The 20,867-nt window shown below is 37.0% G+C and overlaps 3 protein-coding genes across 3 annotated transcripts; 1 reads left to right on the top strand and 2 right to left on the bottom strand.

Annotated features, from left to right (window-relative positions):
* Window positions 1–2,503: 2,503 nt before the first annotated feature.
* Window positions 2,504–4,749, top strand: LOC113095455 (zinc finger protein 813-like). Its single transcript, XM_026260994.1, has 2 exons — window positions 2,504–2,658; window positions 2,762–4,749. Exons 1-2 carry the CDS (start codon window positions 2,553–2,555, stop codon window positions 3,631–3,633), a joined length of 978 nt encoding a protein of 325 aa, XP_026116779.1. The 5' UTR covers window positions 2,504–2,552; the 3' UTR covers window positions 3,634–4,749.
* A 754-nt stretch (window positions 4,750–5,503) lies between these two features.
* On the bottom strand, window positions 5,504–9,024 carry LOC113095452 (zinc finger protein 658-like). Its single transcript, XM_026260989.1, has 4 exons — window positions 8,517–9,024; window positions 6,815–6,957; window positions 6,617–6,728; window positions 5,504–6,328 (listed from the first exon to the last, which is right to left on the bottom strand). Exons 1-4 carry the CDS (start codon window positions 8,767–8,769, stop codon window positions 5,787–5,789), a joined length of 1,050 nt encoding a protein of 349 aa, XP_026116774.1. The 5' UTR covers window positions 8,770–9,024; the 3' UTR covers window positions 5,504–5,786.
* Window positions 9,025–10,011: 987 nt separating this feature from the next.
* Window positions 10,012–20,348, bottom strand: LOC113095450 (uncharacterized). The gene is made up of 9 exons (XM_026260985.1): window positions 19,887–20,348; window positions 19,565–19,695; window positions 19,365–19,476; window positions 18,680–18,874; window positions 13,637–14,649; window positions 13,472–13,541; window positions 13,209–13,383; window positions 10,775–10,937; window positions 10,012–10,605 (listed from the first exon to the last, which is right to left on the bottom strand). Exons 1-8 carry the CDS (start codon window positions 20,146–20,148, stop codon window positions 10,775–10,777), a joined length of 2,121 nt encoding a protein of 706 aa, XP_026116770.1. The 5' UTR covers window positions 20,149–20,348; the 3' UTR covers window positions 10,012–10,605.
* Window positions 20,349–20,867: the final 519 nt, after the last annotated feature.

The raw sequence follows: 20,867 nt of genomic DNA, 5'->3' as shown, positions 1-20,867 counted from the left end.
AGATGTTCATTTCTTTCTTCTTTTTTTAATTCACAAGAACATTTCTAAAATCTTTTCCTGGATCTAATGTCTTTCTTGCTGCAAATCTCTTAAACTCATAAATAGCCTAGTGAATAACAAACTTTTTTAAAGACTACCCAGCAAACACAGAACGTTAGTTTTTGGTTCCCGTTTGCTTTTTTTTTGGGTAATCAAACGTTAAGTAAACTTTTTTTTTAAGTTATATTTTTTGTAACCATAAAATAATGTTCCAAGAACGTTCTGTGGTGGTTATTTATATATGACCTTTCATACTAATTACTTTTGTTTTCCTTTGCTCTTTATACATTCCCCTTTCTTTTTACCCTTCGTATTTCAAGTGCTTCTTTATAATACATAATAAATGGAGGGACTTTTTAACGTTTGCCTAAAGTTAAACAAAATCCAGAAAAATAATAGGCTACATCATCCTGATGTTCACCTTTTTTAGATCCTTTGATTTGAAATATTCTCTGATCTATATCGCTTCGAGACACACTAAAGCTAATGTCAGGGGGAAATCTATTACAAACCGGGAAGCTAAACGATATTCTGATAAAAGCCGAGGACTTCTTTCGTAACACTTCATTTTTCCGGTTTTTGCACAGTATCAAGTTGCAGAATTTGGAACATATTTTTTTTTCGGTGACTGGCTTAAAAAACCAGTGTTCTTTTTTCGTGCATGCTCACAAAAAATCGCGAGTCTTAAGATGTCAAAATCAATATCATTTCGGTTGGCAAGTAAGCTCCATAATGGAGATAATGACCAAAACGGCTATTGAAGAAATATGCAAAATTGTTGACAGCGATTTTGCGTTTTTACGACAAGAACTGTCTCGGGTCATGGGTGAAAATACGGTTCTTAAAGACCAAATGCTCTGTCTCGGGAGCGAAAGGCATGAAGAAAGCACGCGCATTCACAAAGGAAGAAGCGCGCGCTGGCTCAAAAATATATCGTTCTATTTGCGTTCAAACCGAAGATGGTAAACCTTTACTCAGTAGTTCTGTCTGAAGATGTTCGCCGGACATTTTTATCCATGTGCACTACTATGGGTGTAATGTAGCCTATATGCATATTTCACCGCTTACAGGAGCGCAGCCCTCCATCAAAGGGATATTGGAAAGGAGTGGTGTTCCAGTTTGTGGGATCGGAGGAACGAGTCCAGAGAAGACGAGCTGGCGATCGATGTCGACCTGTTACAGTGTGTCGCCTCATGAGGTCCCCTTAATTCCCTTTTAGTAGTTCATCACGAAATAAAACTTGTGTTTTATAAGCTGTCCGTTTGCAAGCTGAATCTATGAATTTAAAATAATGGCCAAAAGATTTTGCATGCTCACAATAAGAGGTGCAAAAATCTGAATGCATGCGTTATACACTGCATGTGTAAAGGAGTAAAAAATAGTTGTAAATGCAAGAATTGCAGTTGTGATTTAATGCCGATTTTAGGAGCAATTTACAAAGGGAGCATTAAATAAGACTCTAGTGCAATAACCTATCAAAATGCATGTTTTTACTGCGACTTTTTGTTAAACTTTATTTTAATTGTTTCAGTGTAATTATACATTAAAAACTGAGTAATATTAATTAACTACATTTGGCTTAGTTACTTGCATGTAATTATGCATAAATTTATTATTATAATGGTAAGTAGTAACGTAACTAGGATACCTTAAAATAAAGTGTTACCCACATTTTTAAATGGTTCTATAAATTTTACTTATGGAATGGCCATAAAAAAGGAGGTGTCCCACTGCATCATCTGCCCAATTTGAATTGTAGTTTTAAAGTCATTTTTTGGGGTGTGTTTAATTGATTTAATTGACAATGGGAGATAATACATAATGCATTAAATGTTTAAACTTAAAAATTTAGTACTGTACTATTGGCAGCACTTTATTTTACAGTCCTGTTCCTTATGTACATACAATGTACTTATTATAGTAATTACAATAACTATGTAATAATAACTAGGCACTAACCCTGAATCTACCCCTAAACCTAACCCTACCCCTACCCCATGTAGTTACTTTGTATTACCAGAACTTTCTTAGATAAATACACTGTAAGTACACTATAAGTACATGTAAGTACTCATACTTGTCTAGATCAGCCGTTTCCAAACATGTCCTGGAGGCCCTCCACCACTGCACATTTTGGATGTCTCCTATATTGGAAACGCATTCATTCAGCATGTGACTCTCATAGTGCATTATGGGTATTCTCTAGCTTCAGACATGTTCAGTGTAAATAAAAGGTTATGGGACTCCAAAAATGTGGTTGAGAACCACAGCTCTACATCAACGATTCCCAATCCTGCTCCCAAAGACCCCCCAAAGAGCTTTTTGAGTCTTTAGTAATGAGCTGATGAATTAAATCAGATGTGATTGATTGGGGAGACTATCTAAAATGTGCAGTGTTGGGGGGTTCCTCGGGACCAGGTCCAGGCAAATCACTGTTCTAGATAATTTTCAAGGTTGTTAAAGATGACTCTGGACCTGTATAAGTTATTTCTACAAAGAAATAGAAAAACAAAATGTCGCTTTCATTTTGCCTCATGCAGCTCAAAGAACAAGAGCAATCCAACCTGGTCATAATCAAAGAAGAGTGTTTTGAGGTGGACACTTACCCCAGTTATACAGGTAATTGTTTACTTCTAGCAGATCTTTAATTAGTGTACTTTAATTATTTTGGATCATGGTTAAAAAATTATTTGATTTAAATTATTTTAAATACTCCCGACAGGGAAAACACCGCTAGCTTCAAGAGGACAGCCAACATCTTCTGTATATGAGCCTCTGGCACACTTAAAAAGTTTTGATAGCCACTTTGAGTCTGGTGAATTTTCAGAGCTATCGGAAACACAAAACACATCCTCTGATTCATCAGACAAACACTCTAGGAAAAACTATATTGATAATGCTGTCGACCAGTTAATAGCACCAATAGAGGATCCATTGGAATTTGATGGTCACTCTATACTCAACCAATTTTCAGTAGAACATAATAGTGAGTTTTCCTCTGAGATTCAGGAGGATGAAGAAGCACAGGAAATACATGAGGATGCCGCAACCATGACAGAACATTGCCAAAAGAGAGTCAAGGTGCAGAAACCACCAAACAACTTCATTTGCTTCGACAGCGGGAAGGCGTTTCTTCGCCAAAATGCTTCCAAAAAGCGTCTCAGAAAACATCGATTTCCAAAGTTGAAACCAAGCGAAAAGTTCCGTTGTGAGGTCTGCGGGAGATGTTTCCATTCCAACACCAATCTCACCATTCACTATTTGGTCCACACAGGGGAACGGCCCAATAAATGCAGTTTTTGTGGAAAAGGCTTCTCCCAGAAAGGAAATTTACAAGCTCATGAACGCATCCACAGAGGAGAAAGACCTTTTGGTTGTGCCACCTGCGGAAGGAGTTTCACCCAGAAAGTTAGCCTGCGTAATCACGAACGTATCCACAGAGGAGAACGACCTTTTACTTGTATAACCTGCGGAAAGGGTTTCACCCAGCAAGTCACCCTCAAACAGCACCTCGTTGTCCATGACAGAACGGGTAAACAAGTCAGGAGGAAATCAAGGAAAAATCACCTTGATATAAGTCATAGCTTTATGTAGCAAACGTTTTTTTGTTACTTCTAAATTTGAGATCGCAGTAGCTGTTTAAAGGGAAATACAAACAGTGGAAATGTGAGGTTGGAGCACCTTAAAAGAATGTCTCTTTGTGTAATACTGTAGTAGATAGTAGCAGAAATATAAAGTCTGGTATGGCTGTGTATAACTCAGTGATGTAGTTGTTGTCCCATCAACTAATCTGTTTCTTCTGTTAAACCAAAAGCACGGCCTTTAAGGTGGTCGTTTACATCTGGGGCCCGTTCTTCGTACCTTGCTTAATACATCTGAGATGATTTGAAAGATGCAAGATCTTCTAATGGTGATAACTGATCTCTGGCTTATTTGGTTTTTCAAATTAATTCTGGATTAAATTGTCTAATATTACTGCGCGTTCTCGTGTTCCCAGAAAAGGGCAGATGTATCGATTCTAGAAAACAAGATCAGCAATGCAGTGATTGGTTGGCAATCTAATCTTGTTTACATGAAATAAGACTAATCCAGAGCAGGTTTAAGTTTAGGGATCTGTTGCTATGACAGAAACTCCGGGAAGAGCTTCGAAGAACCAAACAATCCAAGATCAAGCGATGATGTCAATAATCAAATCCAGCTAAATGGGTTAGCGATGTACGAAGAAGAGACCCCGGGCTAAACTTTGAAGTATTTTGAAACAAGTCTCTTCTCCTGTCCAACGCTGCATAAATTTGATGAAAACTACAGTAATATGTTGAAATATTATTATAATTAACAATATCTGTTCCATATATAAAATATTTGTATTTCTGTAAAATCAAAGATGAATTTTCAGTCTTCAGTATCACATGATCCTTCTTAAATCATTCTAATATGCTACACTTTTATTCTTTGAACAATACTAAGAAATAATGTTTTTACAAAAATGTAACATTGACATTAAAAGTAACAACTTTTAAACTTAATGTTTCTTGTGCAGTAAATCAACAAATTAGAATGATTTCTGAAGATTCATGTTACACTGAAGTTTTGAGTATGATGCTGAAAAAATAGCTTTGCATCATAAGAATAAAATAGAAAAGATATTGAATTGTAACAATATTTCACAGTATAACTGTTTTTACTGTATTTTTTATCAAATAAATGCAACAAAAAAACATTAACTGTATATTCCAAACTTTTGGATGGTTGCAGTCTTGAATATATCTGGATAGTACTTTTGAATATTTATAGTGTAGAAATGAAACACCACCAGAGGTGAACACATCACTAATTAAAGGAATTTTCATCAGTCTTAGTACACATTGTAACTACAGAAGAGTCAAATTTTATATAAGAAAAATATAAAAACTCTTTGGTCATTTTTGAGCGAGATGCTACAATTATCTATGCTAAGCTAAGCTAAAAGTGCTACCACCAGACCCAGAGATCAGCTCCGAATGGATTTTCCAACTCTAGGAGAGTTGGAAAATGGGTGTTTTCAAAAAAATGTGGAGTGTTCAATAAAGGTTTTATGGTCTGTTTAAAAAAAAACATTATCATGAAGTATGTAAAGCAGGACTCCTCAAATCTTGTCCTGGAGGGCCAATGCGCTTCAGAGTTTATCTCCAACCCTGATCAAACTCACCTGCCTGTAATTTTCTAATGATTCTGAAGACACTGATTAGTATCCTCAGGTGTGTTTGATGAGGGTTACAGCTAAACTCTGCAGGAAAGTGGATCCCTGGTGTAAAGTAACACTACTTGATCTTTCAGAATGCTGTAATTTCAGTACTATGTAGATTGTACAATGCTTCTAGAAGTTTGAGTTGTTCCAAGTTCAAAAGTCAGCTAGATTGCATGTGTAAACAAACAAAAAATACTATGTGTATTTTCAGCCAAGCTGAATAAAAAGTGCTTTGCATGATTTTACTCACTTTGTCAACTTTATTTAAGCATGTTTGTTTATCCCTCGGTTCAAATGAATATACACATCCAGATGGTCCTAAATGAAGGTGAACTCAATGCACACATGCCTCTGTATAACACTTTTCCAAATACTGTTGAGGGACTTACATTTCTGTGAACAAACATGGACATACTTGCCATTTTTAAGGGTTCATATTGCACAGTAATGTACACTCTGCTGTAACAGCAACTTTAATACAGATACTATTCAGTAATGGTTCACTTCAGTATGTATTAGTCTAAACGAAGCACTGGTGTGTATTGAAACCCTGTTTGTACGCGTAGCTTTTACCACACTCTGAGCAGCTATATGGCTTTTCTCCAGTGTGGCTTCGGAGGTGTACGTTTAGAGAGCTCTTCTGAGCAAAGCTCTTTCCACACTCCATGCACGAGTACGGTCTCTCTCCAGAATGAGTGCGCTGGTGTATTCTGAGGTAAGTTTTTTGAGCAAATCTTTTACCACAAACTGTACAGACGAAAGGTTTTTCTCCGGAGTGCGTTCGCATGTGTGCTTTCAGGTAGGTCAGTTTGTTGAAGGTTCTCCGACAGAATACACACTCAAACCTTTTCTCTTCTGAAGTATTTGTGTGGTCGTGTGCACTATGAAAAGTTGGCTCTGTTGTGATGTCCCCATGTGTAGAGATCGTTCCATCAAGAGCTTGTTCTTCAGCTGGTGTCTGGTGCACGTTCGATTGGATTTGGTCATCTGAAGGTACCGTGTATGTGATAAAATCTTCAGAGTTTTGGGCGACACATCTTTCATCCCTGGTCATTGCAGGTCCTGCAATTCAACAAATGACACAAGAACATGTAAGGAATAATTGAAGAAGGGCCTTTGAATTATTAGATTACTTTGCATAATTTTTTTATGCAAAGTGATATGGAACTGTAATGCGGTCAAGAGGGCTGCCTGGAACTCCGTTCGCCATGCATTTCCCAGAAAATAATTACACACCTCAGAACGTTTGTCAGCCAATCAGATTCAAGCATTCAACGGCCCCGTAGTATAAGTGTAATAAATGTAATAAAGAAGTAAAAGCAACTGTTATAAAGTTCTCACTCCACAAACCTCTCGAACTGGAACTTTCATCTTCCTCAGGGTTATTTTTCCCAGAGCAGTCTTCAAATGTCTCCTCCTTAATCATGATCATATCTGGCTCTTCATCCAGCAAATCTACTGGCTGAAGGGCAGAAAGTAAAACAGATAACTAGTTAACTGTATTCTGACTTTGATTGATTTACATCAACATCAGGATGTGAGACCAACCTCTCCTATGATGACTGGAGAGTCCAGATGTGTGTCTTCTGGCTCATCAACATGTGACTCCTCGTGTCTCCAGTAGTTCATGCACCATTCCTTCCCAAAGACATTGTCAATTGCAGGGCGATGTCCGGCTTCTGTATTGGTTACTTCATAATGCAAGAATAATAATGCATTTTATTGACCTTGCATATTCAGCACTTTTTGCATATACATCAACAATTCTGCCTGTAACTTTCTAGTAATCCTGTGTTTGATCAGGGTTGGTGCTTAAAAAAAAAAGTGGACCTTGAGGGCCATAGCTTAGATTGGATGCTACAAAAGGCTAGTTGTTAGGTTTTTAGGGTAAGTTGTTCAAGGTTAAGATTCTCCTGAGAACCAGAAAAAAAACAAAAACCTTTGTGAATTTAGAATTGTTCATGTCATTACATCATAAAAAAAAAAAAAAAAAAAAAAAAATATATATATATATATATATATATATATATATATATATATATATATATATATATATATATATATATATATATATATATATCCCATAGTCAACATTTGAAATGATTCTTAACCATGTTATAAAAGCTATAGCCTAACAAAATTATTTAATATACCATTTTGCTTTATGTAATATGTGTATAATATCCATACACTGGTTTCCCATTTATCTAGAATATAGACTGCATGTAATTTGCATATTAGTCTGCTGTTGGGATAACATATTGAAAAAGTGTAATAATGTGAGTAATAATTGGCCCGATTTTTCAAAATAATATCTAATATTTCATAAGAACACTTATATATATTATTTATTTTCCTATTCAGTTGTTTTGTTTCCCAAAATGTGAAATAAAAAATAATTTTAGTCCTGGTGTCCTCTACAGTGGACATGTATGATATGATGTCCTGTTTCATAAGAGGAAGTCATATTTTGATTTGCAACCCCATTACATTTTCCTGAGATGTTGATTTAAGACCAACAATTTGAAAATAAATCAAATTTAAATTACAATTAACAAAATATTAGCATGTTTCCATGAATGTGCTCTTTACAGGACATCCTGTATGACGTTAAAACTGGGCCATGCGAGGTCTTAGAGATATTCACTAAAATATAATGTCCTCTACATAGACAAAAACTCCACAGCTGGGTCCCAGCTCAGGATATGAAGAAAAACAAACAAACAAACAAAAATGTAATAGTTGAAGAAGAAGCAGATGTGTTTTTTGTGAACTAAGGGAATGAACAAAACATCTTCTTGATGAACGAACTGAATGAACTCGTTTGTAAACTTGTTAATTTGCTGACACAAGGACAGGTAGAAGAAGAAAAACGTTTGTTCCGTTTTTAATAGAAATGTATATAATGTAATAGCCTAAATAAGACTGTATCGGTTATGAATGACTCTGTGTGTTTTCCAGCGAATCGGTGAATGATTCCTTGACTCGCTCATAGTCATCAACAGACAGTCACTGTTACTGATGTAGCCTAAAGAAAGTCTCTGGATCCATTTATTTTGGTTAATGACTCAAAAAGTTTCCGTTCATTAAGATGAACTACTATTTACTGCAGAAATAGTCCCCCTGGCCCCTGGAGTAAGGTTAAAGCTTTATTCCAGGGCACAATGATGAGGACCGCCCACTGCGGGCTTTAAACCTACAGCATAAATCAAAACACAGATTCATTTATCGTGCATAATAGGTAAATCACCTGTAAATCCCGGATGACTGATCGGAGCTCGTGTCCCGTTCATCTTTCCAGCGCTTTTCCGTGCAGACTGAACTTCATTCTCCAGAAAATGACACTTCTGTTTCAGAGATTCATTTTCGTTTGTACAGCGTGAAATCTCTAACCGCAGCAACAAAGAATTCTCCTCGAAAAGTTTGCCTATTTCATCAACAGCTGTTTTCGCGAGCATTTCAATTATGGATGTTAGCTGCGTCTGAAAATCACCAGTATTCATGATGTCCGTTGTTTACGGGACCATTTATCAGTGATGTGTGTTTTAAACACCCGTCCTTCGATCTGACTGTCAATGTACAGCTGCTTTTATATTCTCAACATGCAATGGCACTGTATTCAGTATATTTCTTAGAATAGAATCATAGCATATCTAGCATTTTGGACAATAGGATCATGGGATGAATTACCGTATACCACCGTATAGAGAGCTCGCATGAATTAGACTTTCTGATTGGTCGTATCCAAAATGGTTCTGGCCTACCTTGTCAACTGTTCCTAGGAAAGGTCTGTTCATTTGTGCGAGTGTTCCAAATGGAATTTTACACACACACACAAATTCCATGTCAAATAGTGAGTGTTTTTGTAGAACGCTTAACTGCTTTCTGTGGTGTCAAACAAGCCCACCTTATCTCTCTTTGATATCTGGGACCCACTTTATAAGTGGCCTTAACTACTATTTACATTTTAATTAATAATTTAGTACAATGTACTTATTGTGTACACACATGTTTTTACATTGTACTTATATTTTAAAAAAACTACTTGTAATTACATCTGTATTTAATTTCTGTAATTACATTTATAACTACACTGTTGACCCATACTTTACACCTTAACCCACCCTTAAACTTACCCATACCTCCAACCCTCTCCCTAACCTTACCCCATCCCACCTCAATAGCAGCAAAGGTGTTTTACAATACAATATGAACACAATAAGTACATTGTACTTATTTTTTTATGTAAGTACATAGTAGTTAAGGCCACCTAATATTAAGTGGGACCGATATCTGACAAGAGTCTGTAGGCTATGGCTCTTTCACCAAATTTATTTATCATCTGTCAGGCAAGTTTTACTAAATATCACACTTCTCCTCAACAAACACTAGTGATCTATGTAAAATAGGTAAGCATAGCTTTCAGGTACGAAGTACAGAAAAAGTTTAAATTCACACAACTAAGGGAAAACTCACCAGGTTTCATGACGGGCTGGATCCGTGTGCAAAACATCTTTGTTTTTCGGGTTGTCTCTGTACATATTATTGTACTTGTTCATTTAAAAGAGCAGTTAAGACTTCCATTTTTACCAGTAGGTTACTGCAATTACAGAACTGTTTTGATTACCTACAGTAAACAATACAAAAAATCTTATGTAATCTACTTGTAGCTATTGTATAAAGTGGTACCACAACATTATAGTGTCACTGTAATCATATTATTCCTCAATTAAAAAAAAAAAAAACACATTAGTTGATAATTTTTTTTTTTATTGTTGCATGAATGACTTAAAGGAACGTAATAAAATATTTATAGTATAAACATTCCAGCAACATTCAAATAGAACAGTGTAAGTGATAAAGTAAAAAAGAAGGTATCACAATGTGAAAAAACTGTCACTTCATGGGATACTCCACCCCAAAATGAAAATTGAAAAACTTTGTTTGTCTTCAGAACACAATTTAAGATATTTTGGATGAAAACCGAGAGGCTTGTGACTGTCCCATAGACTGCCGGGTAATACTGTCAAGGTCCAAAAAAGTATGAAAGACATCGTCAGAATAGTTCATCTGCCATCTGACGACGTCTTCCATACTTTTCTGGACCATTACAATATAATTTACTTGGCAGTTAATAGGACAGTCACTAGCCTCCCGGTTTTCATCCAAAACATCTTAAAATTGTGTTATGAAGACAAAGTTTTACGGGTTTGGAACAACATGGGGGTAAGTAATTAATGATAAAAATTTCATTTTGGGGTGGAGTTTCCCTTTAAGTAGTAACTCATCATAATAGCAGTAGAAGTAGTATACAGAGCAGGATCAGGATAAAGTCAATTCTGAAACACATGAAAAAAAAATATTGTCAGTTGTTACTTACAGAACACCCCTTATAACTCATTACAGGTTTACATTTAAGTGTTTAAATCACATACTTTTAATAACAAACGACAAGTTTGACAAATTTTATAAACATTTTTTCAACTTCATAAAACCGCTCACACTTACTTAACTTGTTGTTTTCCACTCGAATTCTGAAAGCCTCTGCATGAACGTAGCAACGCGGGTATTAAAGTTCTGGGGTTTCCTTTGGACAGCTGAACCCGTCCTTCGGCTTGTACCTGATTTTGAGGTACATTTAGTCCCCTCAGGATTAATCCTTACGAAGAACCTAAAGAACAGTAGATACATTTTTAAACAAAACATACATTTTGCAAGGCCTACAACTATTTCAGTCACCAAAATACAGTTTAAAAGGGGTTATAAGTATGGCTGGTATGGTACACAGATGTCATGGTTTAGTATGTACCTCAGTTCAGGGGTCACGGTTCGATATGATTTCAGTAAAAAATAAAATAAAATAAAAAACTTCCAGACAGTACTACAGACAGTAGTACAAATGAAAAAAATATTCCACCTAGATGTGAAAATACTAAATATTATTACATTGTTAAATATATATAATCTGCAGTACATACATACAAGGAATAAATTCTTTAAATATACAGTACAGACCAAAAGGCTGGACACACCTTCTCATTCAAAGAGTATTCTTTATTTTCATGACTATGAAAATTGTAGAGTCACACTGAAGGCATCAAGGGCTATTTGACCAAGAAGGAGAGTGATGGGGTGCTGCGCCAGATGACCTGGCCTCCACAGTCACCGGACCTGAACCCAGTCGAGATGGTTTAGGGGTGATCTGGACCACAAACAGAAGGAAAAAGGGCCAACAAGTGCTAAGCATCTCTCGGGGAACTCCTTCAAGACTGTTGGAAGACCATTTCAGGTGTCTAACCAGGCATGTGGAGTCCATCCGTTCACCTTTTCTGCGCAGCACAAAGACACGGTGGTTGGAACCAGTGATCTCAAATTTGTGCTTCTCTGGTCTAATGTCCATTCCTTGTGTTCTTTAGCCCAAACAAGTCTCTTCTGCTTGTTGCCTTTCTTTAGCAGAGGTTTCCTAGCAGATATTCTACCATGAAGGCCTGATTCACAGTCTCCTCTTAACAGTTGTTTTAGAGATGTTTCTGCTGCTAGAACTCAGAGTGCCATTGACCTGGTCTCTAATCTGAGCTGCTGTTAACCTGCGATTTCTGAGGCTGGTGACTCGGATGAACTTATCCTCCGCAGCAGAGGTGACTCTTGGTCTTCCTTTCCTGGGGCGGTCCACATGTGAGCCAGTTTCTTTGTAGCGCTTGATGGTTTTTGTGACTGCACTTGGGGACACTTTCCAAGTTTTCCCAATTTTTTGGACTGACTGACCTTAATTTCTTAAAGTAATGATGGCCACTCATTTTCCTGTACTTAGCTGCTTTTTTTTGCCATAATACAAATTCTAACAGTCTATTCAGTAGGACTATCAGCTGTGTATCCACCTGACTTCTGCACAACACAACTGATGGTCCCAACCCCATTTATAGGGCAAGAAATCACACTTATTAAACCTGACAGGGCACACCTGTGAAGTGAAAACCATTTCAGGTGACCAAAGCTTATCACATGAAGCTCATGAAGAGTGTGCAAAGCAGTAATAAAAGCAAAAGGTGGCTACTTTGAAGAACCTACAATATGACATTTTCAGTTGTTTCACACTTTTTTGTTATGTTTATAATTCCACATGTGTTAATTCATAGTTTATATATATTAGGGCTGGTAATTAAACATGTTAATTAGATTAATTGTGGAGAAAAATAACCCGTTATGATGATCCACTTCAAGTCGAACAAACCTAATGATTCAATGAACCATTCATAAAGAACCATTTTCTTCACTCCTAAATGAATCAGCCGTTTGAATGAATCAAATGAATGAATAAATGACTCGATGACTTAATCATTAAGACATTTAGTTTTAGTTTATTATTTAGTCATAATAATAAAATTTGGAAAATAAATTATTAAAGTTATAGTTCACCAAACCAAAAATGACAATTCTGTCATCATTTACTCACATGATCCAAAAAAGAAGCTATATGTAATAAATTTTATCAAAGAAAGTTTTACTTTCTGAAACCTTCTTTTTGTAATCTCTGTTTGATGCTTTTCACAATGACTTTAAATGACCTTTTGGGAGTAATTTCTCCAAATTTGATGTGCGATTAATTCGATTAATTAATCACCACATCATGTAATTAATTAGATAAAGTTGAATCGCTTACCAGTCCTAATATTATATATATATATATATATGTGTGTGATTGGATGAACATTTTATGGTCCTACGCCTTCCACATATGATAAAAATGCATTTAGACCACTTTACTTAGAGATTGCTATCAGGATGTGAAGGGACTTTCAACCAGCCCTGTCAAATCACCTACCCTGCATAAAAGAGATTCTGGTAAATTATGTATAATTTATAAACAAACCAATAAGCTTAACTGTTAGTTACAGTGTTTAATTAGTCACCATAAAATTGCAGGTCGGATTTCAACACTCACCTTTGAATGAACTCCAGGGTGGTGCTGGCTGACTCCTCGTACTCTATGTTAAAAACGTAGAAGCACCCAAAGAAAACCGACAATGCCGCTGCAAAGTCCAGCTGGTCGTCTATAGTGTGTGTTACTCTGCCCTCAATACTGACAAACCACTTGGACGAAGTCAGCAATGTCTCACCTGAAATATGAAAAATTAACTATAAATTAAACTATAAATTAATGTCCAAGTAAAAAAACCTACCATTTGTAGTGTAGCATTGTCTTACCAAGCATGATGAGCCGGGGTGTTGCTGGTAAGCTCATTTCATTTTCGATGGACGTCTTGGTAGAGTTTTCCTTAAAAGCAGAACATAAAACCATTTGAACACTCAAGCTCTGTCAAAACCCATTAAGAAACTTAAGTAGAACTGTAACATTTGATAGTTACTGACATCTGCTAAGATGAACACAGCGTTGTCCTTTTCCTTAAAGTATTTCATCATTAACAGGATGGCTGACATAGCAATCTTGTTATTATCTGTTGCATTGGCATCGTCGATCTCACTTAGCATGCTCTGGATCTCTCCGTTCCACTTCAGTCTCTGTCTGCTGAAGTAGTTCAGTATTCTCTTGGATTTATCAAAAAGAGTTTCGTTAAAGCGGCTTCTGATGTCAATCCCAGTCAGGATTTTGAAGTGCCTGCAGAGACCTCTTTCGGTGAACAGGAATGGCCAATGCCCCTCAATCTCACTGATGGTAGGAGGTGGGCACGAATTGATCATGTGACGCTGGTAAACATACGTCTGCTGCATTAAGTCATCTACATTGGGCAACTCGGCAGCTTTTGGCCCTGCAGACTGAAAAATCTCTGCCACAACCTTCCTTTTCATTTCAAGAGATTCTGCCGACTCTCCTTCTGGGATGGAAGATGGCTGCCAATTAATGCATCCGTAACTGTCCACTTTACATCTGACTTTTGTCCTCATTAGGTTATCCTGTTCTCCATCTCTTTTCATTGATGGTCTTCTAGGTCGACGAATCCTGTGTTCCATAACATCTCTATTCACATGTTCTACCCTAGTTTTTAGTTGTCTTTGTAAGCAACTGAAGCCATTTCCTAGTTGTTCTCCTTCCTCAGAAATGTCTCCGAAAGTCAGGGGATATGTACACACAATGTTTCGTGCCACTTCCCCACAAGCGGCTAAGTTTGGGTTTGGACAGTGGGCCTGCATGGCTGCCACCACAATCCTAACAAACTCCCTCCTCGGTCCTGGTCGAGCCCTCTCTCCAGTGGACGTGGCCTGGGCGAGAGCTGTTGGCATGCGGTTCCAGGGAACCTGGAAACTTCTGAGCCAGTTGGACTTGATGAATGAAGGAATGAAGGGCCGTTCAGGAAGGGACTCGTTTGGTGATAACGGAGTAAGTGTCGTCTCGTTAGGTGTTCCATCCACTTGACCGATGGATTCTTGGGGGATCATTAAAAGAGATAAAGAGAAACTGAAATATGTTGATGTGCCAACAAGGTACCTTCTTCAGAGGCCTCAACCATCATTTATCAGTAAATCTTTGCATTACTGCATTAAGACTCATTGCTTTAATGAAATACTAAACACGTTTATAGCACCACCCAAAGAAGTTGTTTTTATGTGCATGTGTGGTTTTGGTAGTTCCTACATTTTTCCATGAATTTAGAATACATTTTTGTAAGTTATTGATGAATCCTGATTTTGTTCATAAAATGTTTGTACATAAACGTCACACATAAATGTGTGCATACATAGACCCATTGTTTTAATTGCTCTGAATTCTAAATAAATTTGTTTAGCCTAAATACATTTCTTGAACATCAGTCTGTAAATAGACCATCTCTACAAGCTTTGGAGAGAAAACAGATGTGGCCTTTGAAAACTTGTGAAAGAGAAAGATCTTGTAATTTCATGCAATGTCACACTATGTTAGGCAGCATGGTATGTCTCAGTCAGTGTAAGAAACAATGTTTTGAAATGCAAATATCAAAGCACATCAATTTCTAATTCAATCAGAGCTGTTTTCTTTCTGTCACAAAAGCAATTAGGGTTTTGAATCCATAAACAATCAATTAAAGTGATGTGTAAACTTAAAGAGCAATTTATTATTTCAGCAATAAATGCAGAAATGGCACAATTAGAAAACAGGAGACAAAATGTACTGTAAAAAATGTATATATATTTTTACTGATCCAACTCAAAACTTGATTTAAAACATAAGAAAAGGATTCATCAAATTTGGTAACATAATAAATTTATTGTCACATCTGCTATGTATAACAAAAAAAAAACATATACAAGGGGTTGTGTTTACACTGTTAACTGTACATTTACAAATTGAAAAAACAAGATTTAATATTTGATACTTTCATACGATGAAAGTAATAATAATATTCTGACACAAATTCAAATGATGAACACTAGGGTTACAAAAAAGTAAATTTGGAAACTTTCCAGGATTTTTGGGAATATTCCAGGGATTTTTGGAAACTTCACGTAAAAATGTCACCCCTTTGCAACCCTTATGAACACTATACTTTGTACTTCCACTTCAGCTAACATGACCCATTTTAGTTTTAGTCCAAAATTCTACACATTTAGGCCTCGTTTACACCTGACCTTAAGATGCATCTTTGTTTATACGATCACAAGTGGACAACTAATACAGGTGTAAATGGGCTATGAAACATTTTAAGCATTTTCCACTTTCCACAATTTCTAGAGGTAGCTGAAAATGCATTTGACCGAACTGGTTGAATGAAGCATAGGCTAATGTGGTCGAATACGTTTGAAAAGCCACGAAAGACAGGTCTCCTTTTACATTCATAAGCAAAAGGTGTGAAACTTATTACACAATATTGGATCAAAAGATGAGAAAAAGCCCACACATGCACCCACCCACAGACTTTCCCCTGAAATCAAGAAAGTGGTCAGAAGTGGACAAAAGAGACAGATTAAAACAGCCTGCTTGTGATCTGATCAACCAAGACATCTTGATACCAGGTGTAAACAGGGTCTAACGGACCTCATTTGCAATACATTTTTAAGAGTCAAATATTTGTAAATGGTGGAAAGGGGGGTGGGGTTTAAAAGTGGGAATTTCTGCTATTGCTTTCCGCAGGATGTTAGGTAGTGCATTTTTTCCTCGGGAGCCATCAAAGTTAACAGCACCTGACCATTCCCTGTAAACTTCCTGTGGTACTAGTCTTTAAAACGAAGCACAGCAAAGCGTTCTGGCCTTGGTCTCCCATCTTTCCCAGTTGATTCTAGATGGAGTTTTTTCTCTTTCTTAAAGGAAACTGGATTTAAACAAATGTCAGGCTGAATCACCCCCGATGACTAGAACGGTGAACACAAGACTGGGAACCTGAGGTTTTTGGAGATTCTGGCAGATTCAAATCAAACGGAGATGTCGCTGAAGTACACTGGGATGATGTACTGGATGGAGCAGACATTAAAAACATAGATGTTTGATCAGATGTTGAATTCACATTTTGTACTGGGCTGTGAGTTTGGTCTGTCTGTGATGCTGAACCCACTGAAAGAGCGTGATCAAGATCAGAATTCATGTTCTTGAATGATTGCTGGTACAAAGTACAGGCCGTAGAAGATGAAGAGGCTGTTCTAAATACAAACGATCAATTTAATGGTCAGAAATGTCTTCCAAATTCACCTAAAATGGGTTTTAAGAAAATTAAAAACTTTAGATTCAGTAGCTACATTTACCTGCACACAAGAATAGATCTACATTAATCTGGATACATTTGAAAACTGTTTTCATTTTAAAATGCTCTCTGTCCACACTAGCATTTTCAAGTTTTTTTCCTAAAGTTTCTCATCCACACTGAAACGCTCAAGAAAAAACATTTAATTTGCTTTACTGCCCATTTGCTTTAAAGCTGCAAAAAAGCTTATTGAGACGATACAGACGGAACAGACATGATATGTTTTCATGCAACTCTTCTGGCAGGATCATATATTAGGAAAACATCTCACCATTCACTGACGCGTTCAAGTCGCACTTACGATTGTATCTCTGATCTACAAGAAGCAAACCGCAATCGCAAGTACATTTTCTTTCACCTTTGCAGGACTGTGATATGAAGAGTGTACAAACATATCTCTTGCAATAGTGTGAATATGAATAACACATAACAGGGATAATATTGGTATAAATACATATCTGTTGATACAACATGTGTCACATGACTAAACATGCGTCATCATTTTCAAAAGCCTCCATTTTGACAGTTCACACTACAACAACAAACACAGGGGTGGTGTAGACCTTTTCTGATCCAACCGAAAGGACATGTAAAGCTTGATCAGATTGCAAACCAAAACTTAAAAGTTCTGTGCATGTGCAATAACAGAGATGGCGTGATGATGCATGGAACAAAATGTTGTATTTGTAGAATGAATGTCATGTTATTCTAAAATTCTCCTTCAACTCAACGTCTATGAAGTGGAAGAGAAAAACCTCCCTTCAGTCCTCAATTCATACTCTCATCCAACAGAAGGCTTGTTTTGGCCACCGATATTAGAGATTTTACTGTTTGATTAATAAAAGCAGCACGGTACAATGCTCTACATGCTTGACATCTCCTAATTAGGACCCGAAATAGATAAATATTAAGTCTACTCTTAAAAACAAAAAGAAGCAATAGCAGGAGAACAGTATGTATGAAAAGCGGGAAACTGTATATTTGAGCAATCTCATATTGATGCTTGTGGCATATAAATGCGCACATCAACTTTACATAGCGTTCCTGTAAAAACTACATTCGGAATTGTCAAACAGAATGATATTATATTCCGATTAAAACACAAGGTGTCCATGTAAAATGTACAGTTTTAAAGCCTAGTTTTAGTGCCTTGGTTGATTAAGTGGTCCTTTGTTGCTACCAAGAACACATCTTGACATTAGAATATACAATGCACACATGTTGTGGTTTTGGACCCAGTTGACTCCTTTGTTTAGCACTGACTACTTATGATTGATCACCCATGGTGCATCTTAATGCCAGGTGTAAATGGGGTGAAAATTGGCCATGTAAACAGCATAAAACGGTGCTCTGGCGATATTGCACACCCCCATAATCACCTCGGAGACAATGACATACCATCCCCCAATTCTGTGACAAAGACATTAGATATACATGCACAAGAATTACCTGTAAATCCACTCTAAACCCATTAGCTGAAGTTGAAGGAAGGTTGGCTGACCAAATGCGCCTGTAAGAGTTGGTTTCAAAAACAAAAAGAATGTCCGGCCACTACTGTTTACAAATGTTTTCAAGGGCCACACCTTTAGGTCAAACTCTCTCAATTCAGTGTCCACGTGGGCCAATTGTGCAAAAGTGGTAATAAATGGAAACAACCCAATTCTTTAAAGTGGCTATCAAAGTGAAGTGCATGATGAGGCAACACCATACAATGTGCAACAGGTCATACGTTTTTTTTTCTTACCTCTTTGTTTTAATGTTTTCACAAGTTTTCGACACTGTATTGGTTCCAGAAAGTCCTGAAGATCAGACACCTCCACTAGGGAGAGGTCCTCCGTCTTCTCCACACCCACCACTAATGAAAGATGACTGACCACATTCTGAAGTTTGTTTAAGTCCAACTCTGGGAGGATTTTTTTGATTTCCTCTTGGACTGCGCCTGTAGGGGGTTGGAAGGATCCCACGATGAGGGTAAGTTTAAACAATAAGGATTAAGCTTAAACCAAATGGAATTAAACGATAAAAATCATTTACAAATCATTACAGTTACATTTAAACTATAATTTTGGATTACATTTTTTCAAGTTGCATCAGTTATTTCCAGTGTATTGTTATACACATCACCTGCCACTTGCAGGTTTATTACATTTTTGATGATTTATTGCTAACAATTTATCATCATCGTTGAATGTTTCACTATTGATTAATATATTTAAATCCATTCTGCACATTCTTCCAAAAAAAAATAAATAAATTGTATAGTTCCACAACTTTTGCAGTCTACAACAGTAGGGTTTCATGATAGTGCAGTAATTTACTAATCATTAGCCATTAAAATGCACATAATGTATATAGTGCATGTGTATTTTTTGATCACACTTCTGATGAGGTGATGACCAATTAATAAATAAAGTTCTCTCTCTGCGTACCTTTCACACTTTGATTATCTTGGTCTTCCTCATTTATTTCTGAAGAGCAGTCGTCAAATGCCTCCTCCTTGATCATGATCATGTCCGGTTCTTCTTCCAGCAAGTTTACTGGCTAAAAAGATTGAAAATAAAAACAGAAATGGTCATTCTGACATTGTTTTTAACTCAGTGTACATAAAACAGCTTTCTGTGGAACCAACCTCTCCTATGACGAAGGAAGAGTCCAGATGTGTGTCCTCCGGCTCACTAACATGTGACTCCTCGTGTCTCCAGAGGTTCATGCACCATTCCTTCCCAAAGACATTGTCAATTGCGGGACGATGTCCAGTGTCTGTTGAACATGTGGACATAGGTGCGTAACTTATTATAGAGTCAGAGGCACAACGTGTCTGCATGGATCTCCAACTTTAAAATATAAGTCCTTTCCCGCCACTTTTTTTTTTTTTTTTGCATTTAACATCAGTTTATCTACACATGTCAATTTGTGCATGTGAAAAGACTTGAATATGAACATTAACGCACCTGTAAGTCCCGGATGACTGAATGGAGAGTCTGTCCCGTTCATCTTCCCAGCGCTTTTCCGTGCAGACTGAAGTTTATTCTCCAGAAAATGACATTTCTTTTTCAGAGATTCGTTTTCGCTTGTAAACCGTGTGATCTCTAACCGCAGGAAAGACGCGTTCTCCTCGAAAAGTTTGCTTATTTCCACAACAGCCGTTTTCGCTAACGTTTCCATTATGGATGTTAGCTGTGTCTGAAACTCGGCAGTATTCGTGATGTCCATCTTTAACGGGACACTCTAAAGATGTAAATACTCGCCCTCTGACCCTGCAGCTCTAATAATGTCTTAATATAGATGTTTATTTCTACCTCAAACAAACAATGGCGTTACGATGCCTTTGGTGTTTATGTAGATGGCAACAAAGCATGGCGTTAGGCAGAAAAGAATCATGGGATGCATTACCGTAAACCATCGCGTAGAGGTTTCTAGTCGATAGTCCACCCGGAATGCCGTTATCTCGGTTTACTTGAGCAATGTTTGACTGCTCCTAAACAAAACCCTTTTAAACCGGCATGAAATGGATGAGATTGTGACGGTTGATGGTTGTTCACTGGATTCTACCACTGGATTGTGTATATGTTTAGGGTTCTTATTTGCATGTAACTATGCTGTTATTATAATAGTAAGTGCGTATAATATGTGTAATATGGACACCTAAGGTAAAATTTTACCCAATTCTTTATCATACAGGATGAGCTTTGTAGTTGGTCAATATAAAATAGAATATACAGCAATGGATCCAATCATTGGTTGTGTGATAGAGGCCCATCAGAGGGTTTTATACGCACTTACTATTATAATAACAGCATAGTTACATGCAAATAACCCTAAGCCGAACCCTAAACATATACAGTGCAGACCAAAAGTTTGGACACACCTTCTCATTCAAAGAGTTTTCTTTATTTTCATGACTATGAAACTTGTAGAGTCACACTGAAGGC

The sequence above is a fragment of the Carassius auratus genome, unplaced genomic scaffold (genome assembly GCF_003368295.1).
Source record: "Carassius auratus strain Wakin unplaced genomic scaffold, ASM336829v1 scaf_tig00215725, whole genome shotgun sequence".
NCBI classification, from domain to species: Eukaryota; Metazoa; Chordata; class Actinopteri; order Cypriniformes; family Cyprinidae; genus Carassius; species Carassius auratus.
Note: the sequence above shows the minus strand (reverse complement) of the source record. Positions and strands in the feature narration are given on the sequence as shown.

Excerpts from the sequence above, each read along its gene's own strand:
- LOC113095455 (XM_026260994.1), top strand. The coding sequence starts at position 2,553 with ATGTCGCTTTCATTTTGCCTCATGCAGCTCAAAGAACAAGAGCAATCC. Across the intron at positions 2,659-2,761 it reads CACTTACCCCAGTTATACAG|GGAAAACACCGCTAGCTTCA; the intron begins GTAATTGTTTAC and ends TACTCCCGACAG.
- LOC113095452 (XM_026260989.1), bottom strand. The coding sequence starts at position 8,769 with ATGAATACTGGTGATTTTCAGACGCAGCTAACATCCATAATTGAAATG. Across the intron at positions 6,958-8,516 it reads CAGTCATCCGGGATTTACAG|TAACCAATACAGAAGCCGGA; the intron begins GTGATTTACCTA and ends TGCATTATGAAG. Across the intron at positions 6,729-6,814 it reads CTCCAGTCATCATAGGAGAG|CCAGTAGATTTGCTGGATGA; the intron begins GTTGGTCTCACA and ends TCTGCCCTTCAG.
- LOC113095450 (XM_026260985.1), bottom strand. The coding sequence starts at position 20,148 with ATGGACATCACGAATACTGCCGAGTTTCAGACACAGCTAACATCCATA. Across the intron at positions 19,696-19,886 it reads CAGTCATCCGGGACTTACAG|ACACTGGACATCGTCCCGCA; the intron begins GTGCGTTAATGT and ends CATGTTCAACAG. Across the intron at positions 10,938-13,208 it reads ACCCTGGAGTTCATTCAAAG|GTTCTTCGTAAGGATTAATC; the intron begins GTGAGTGTTGAA and ends ACTGTTCTTTAG.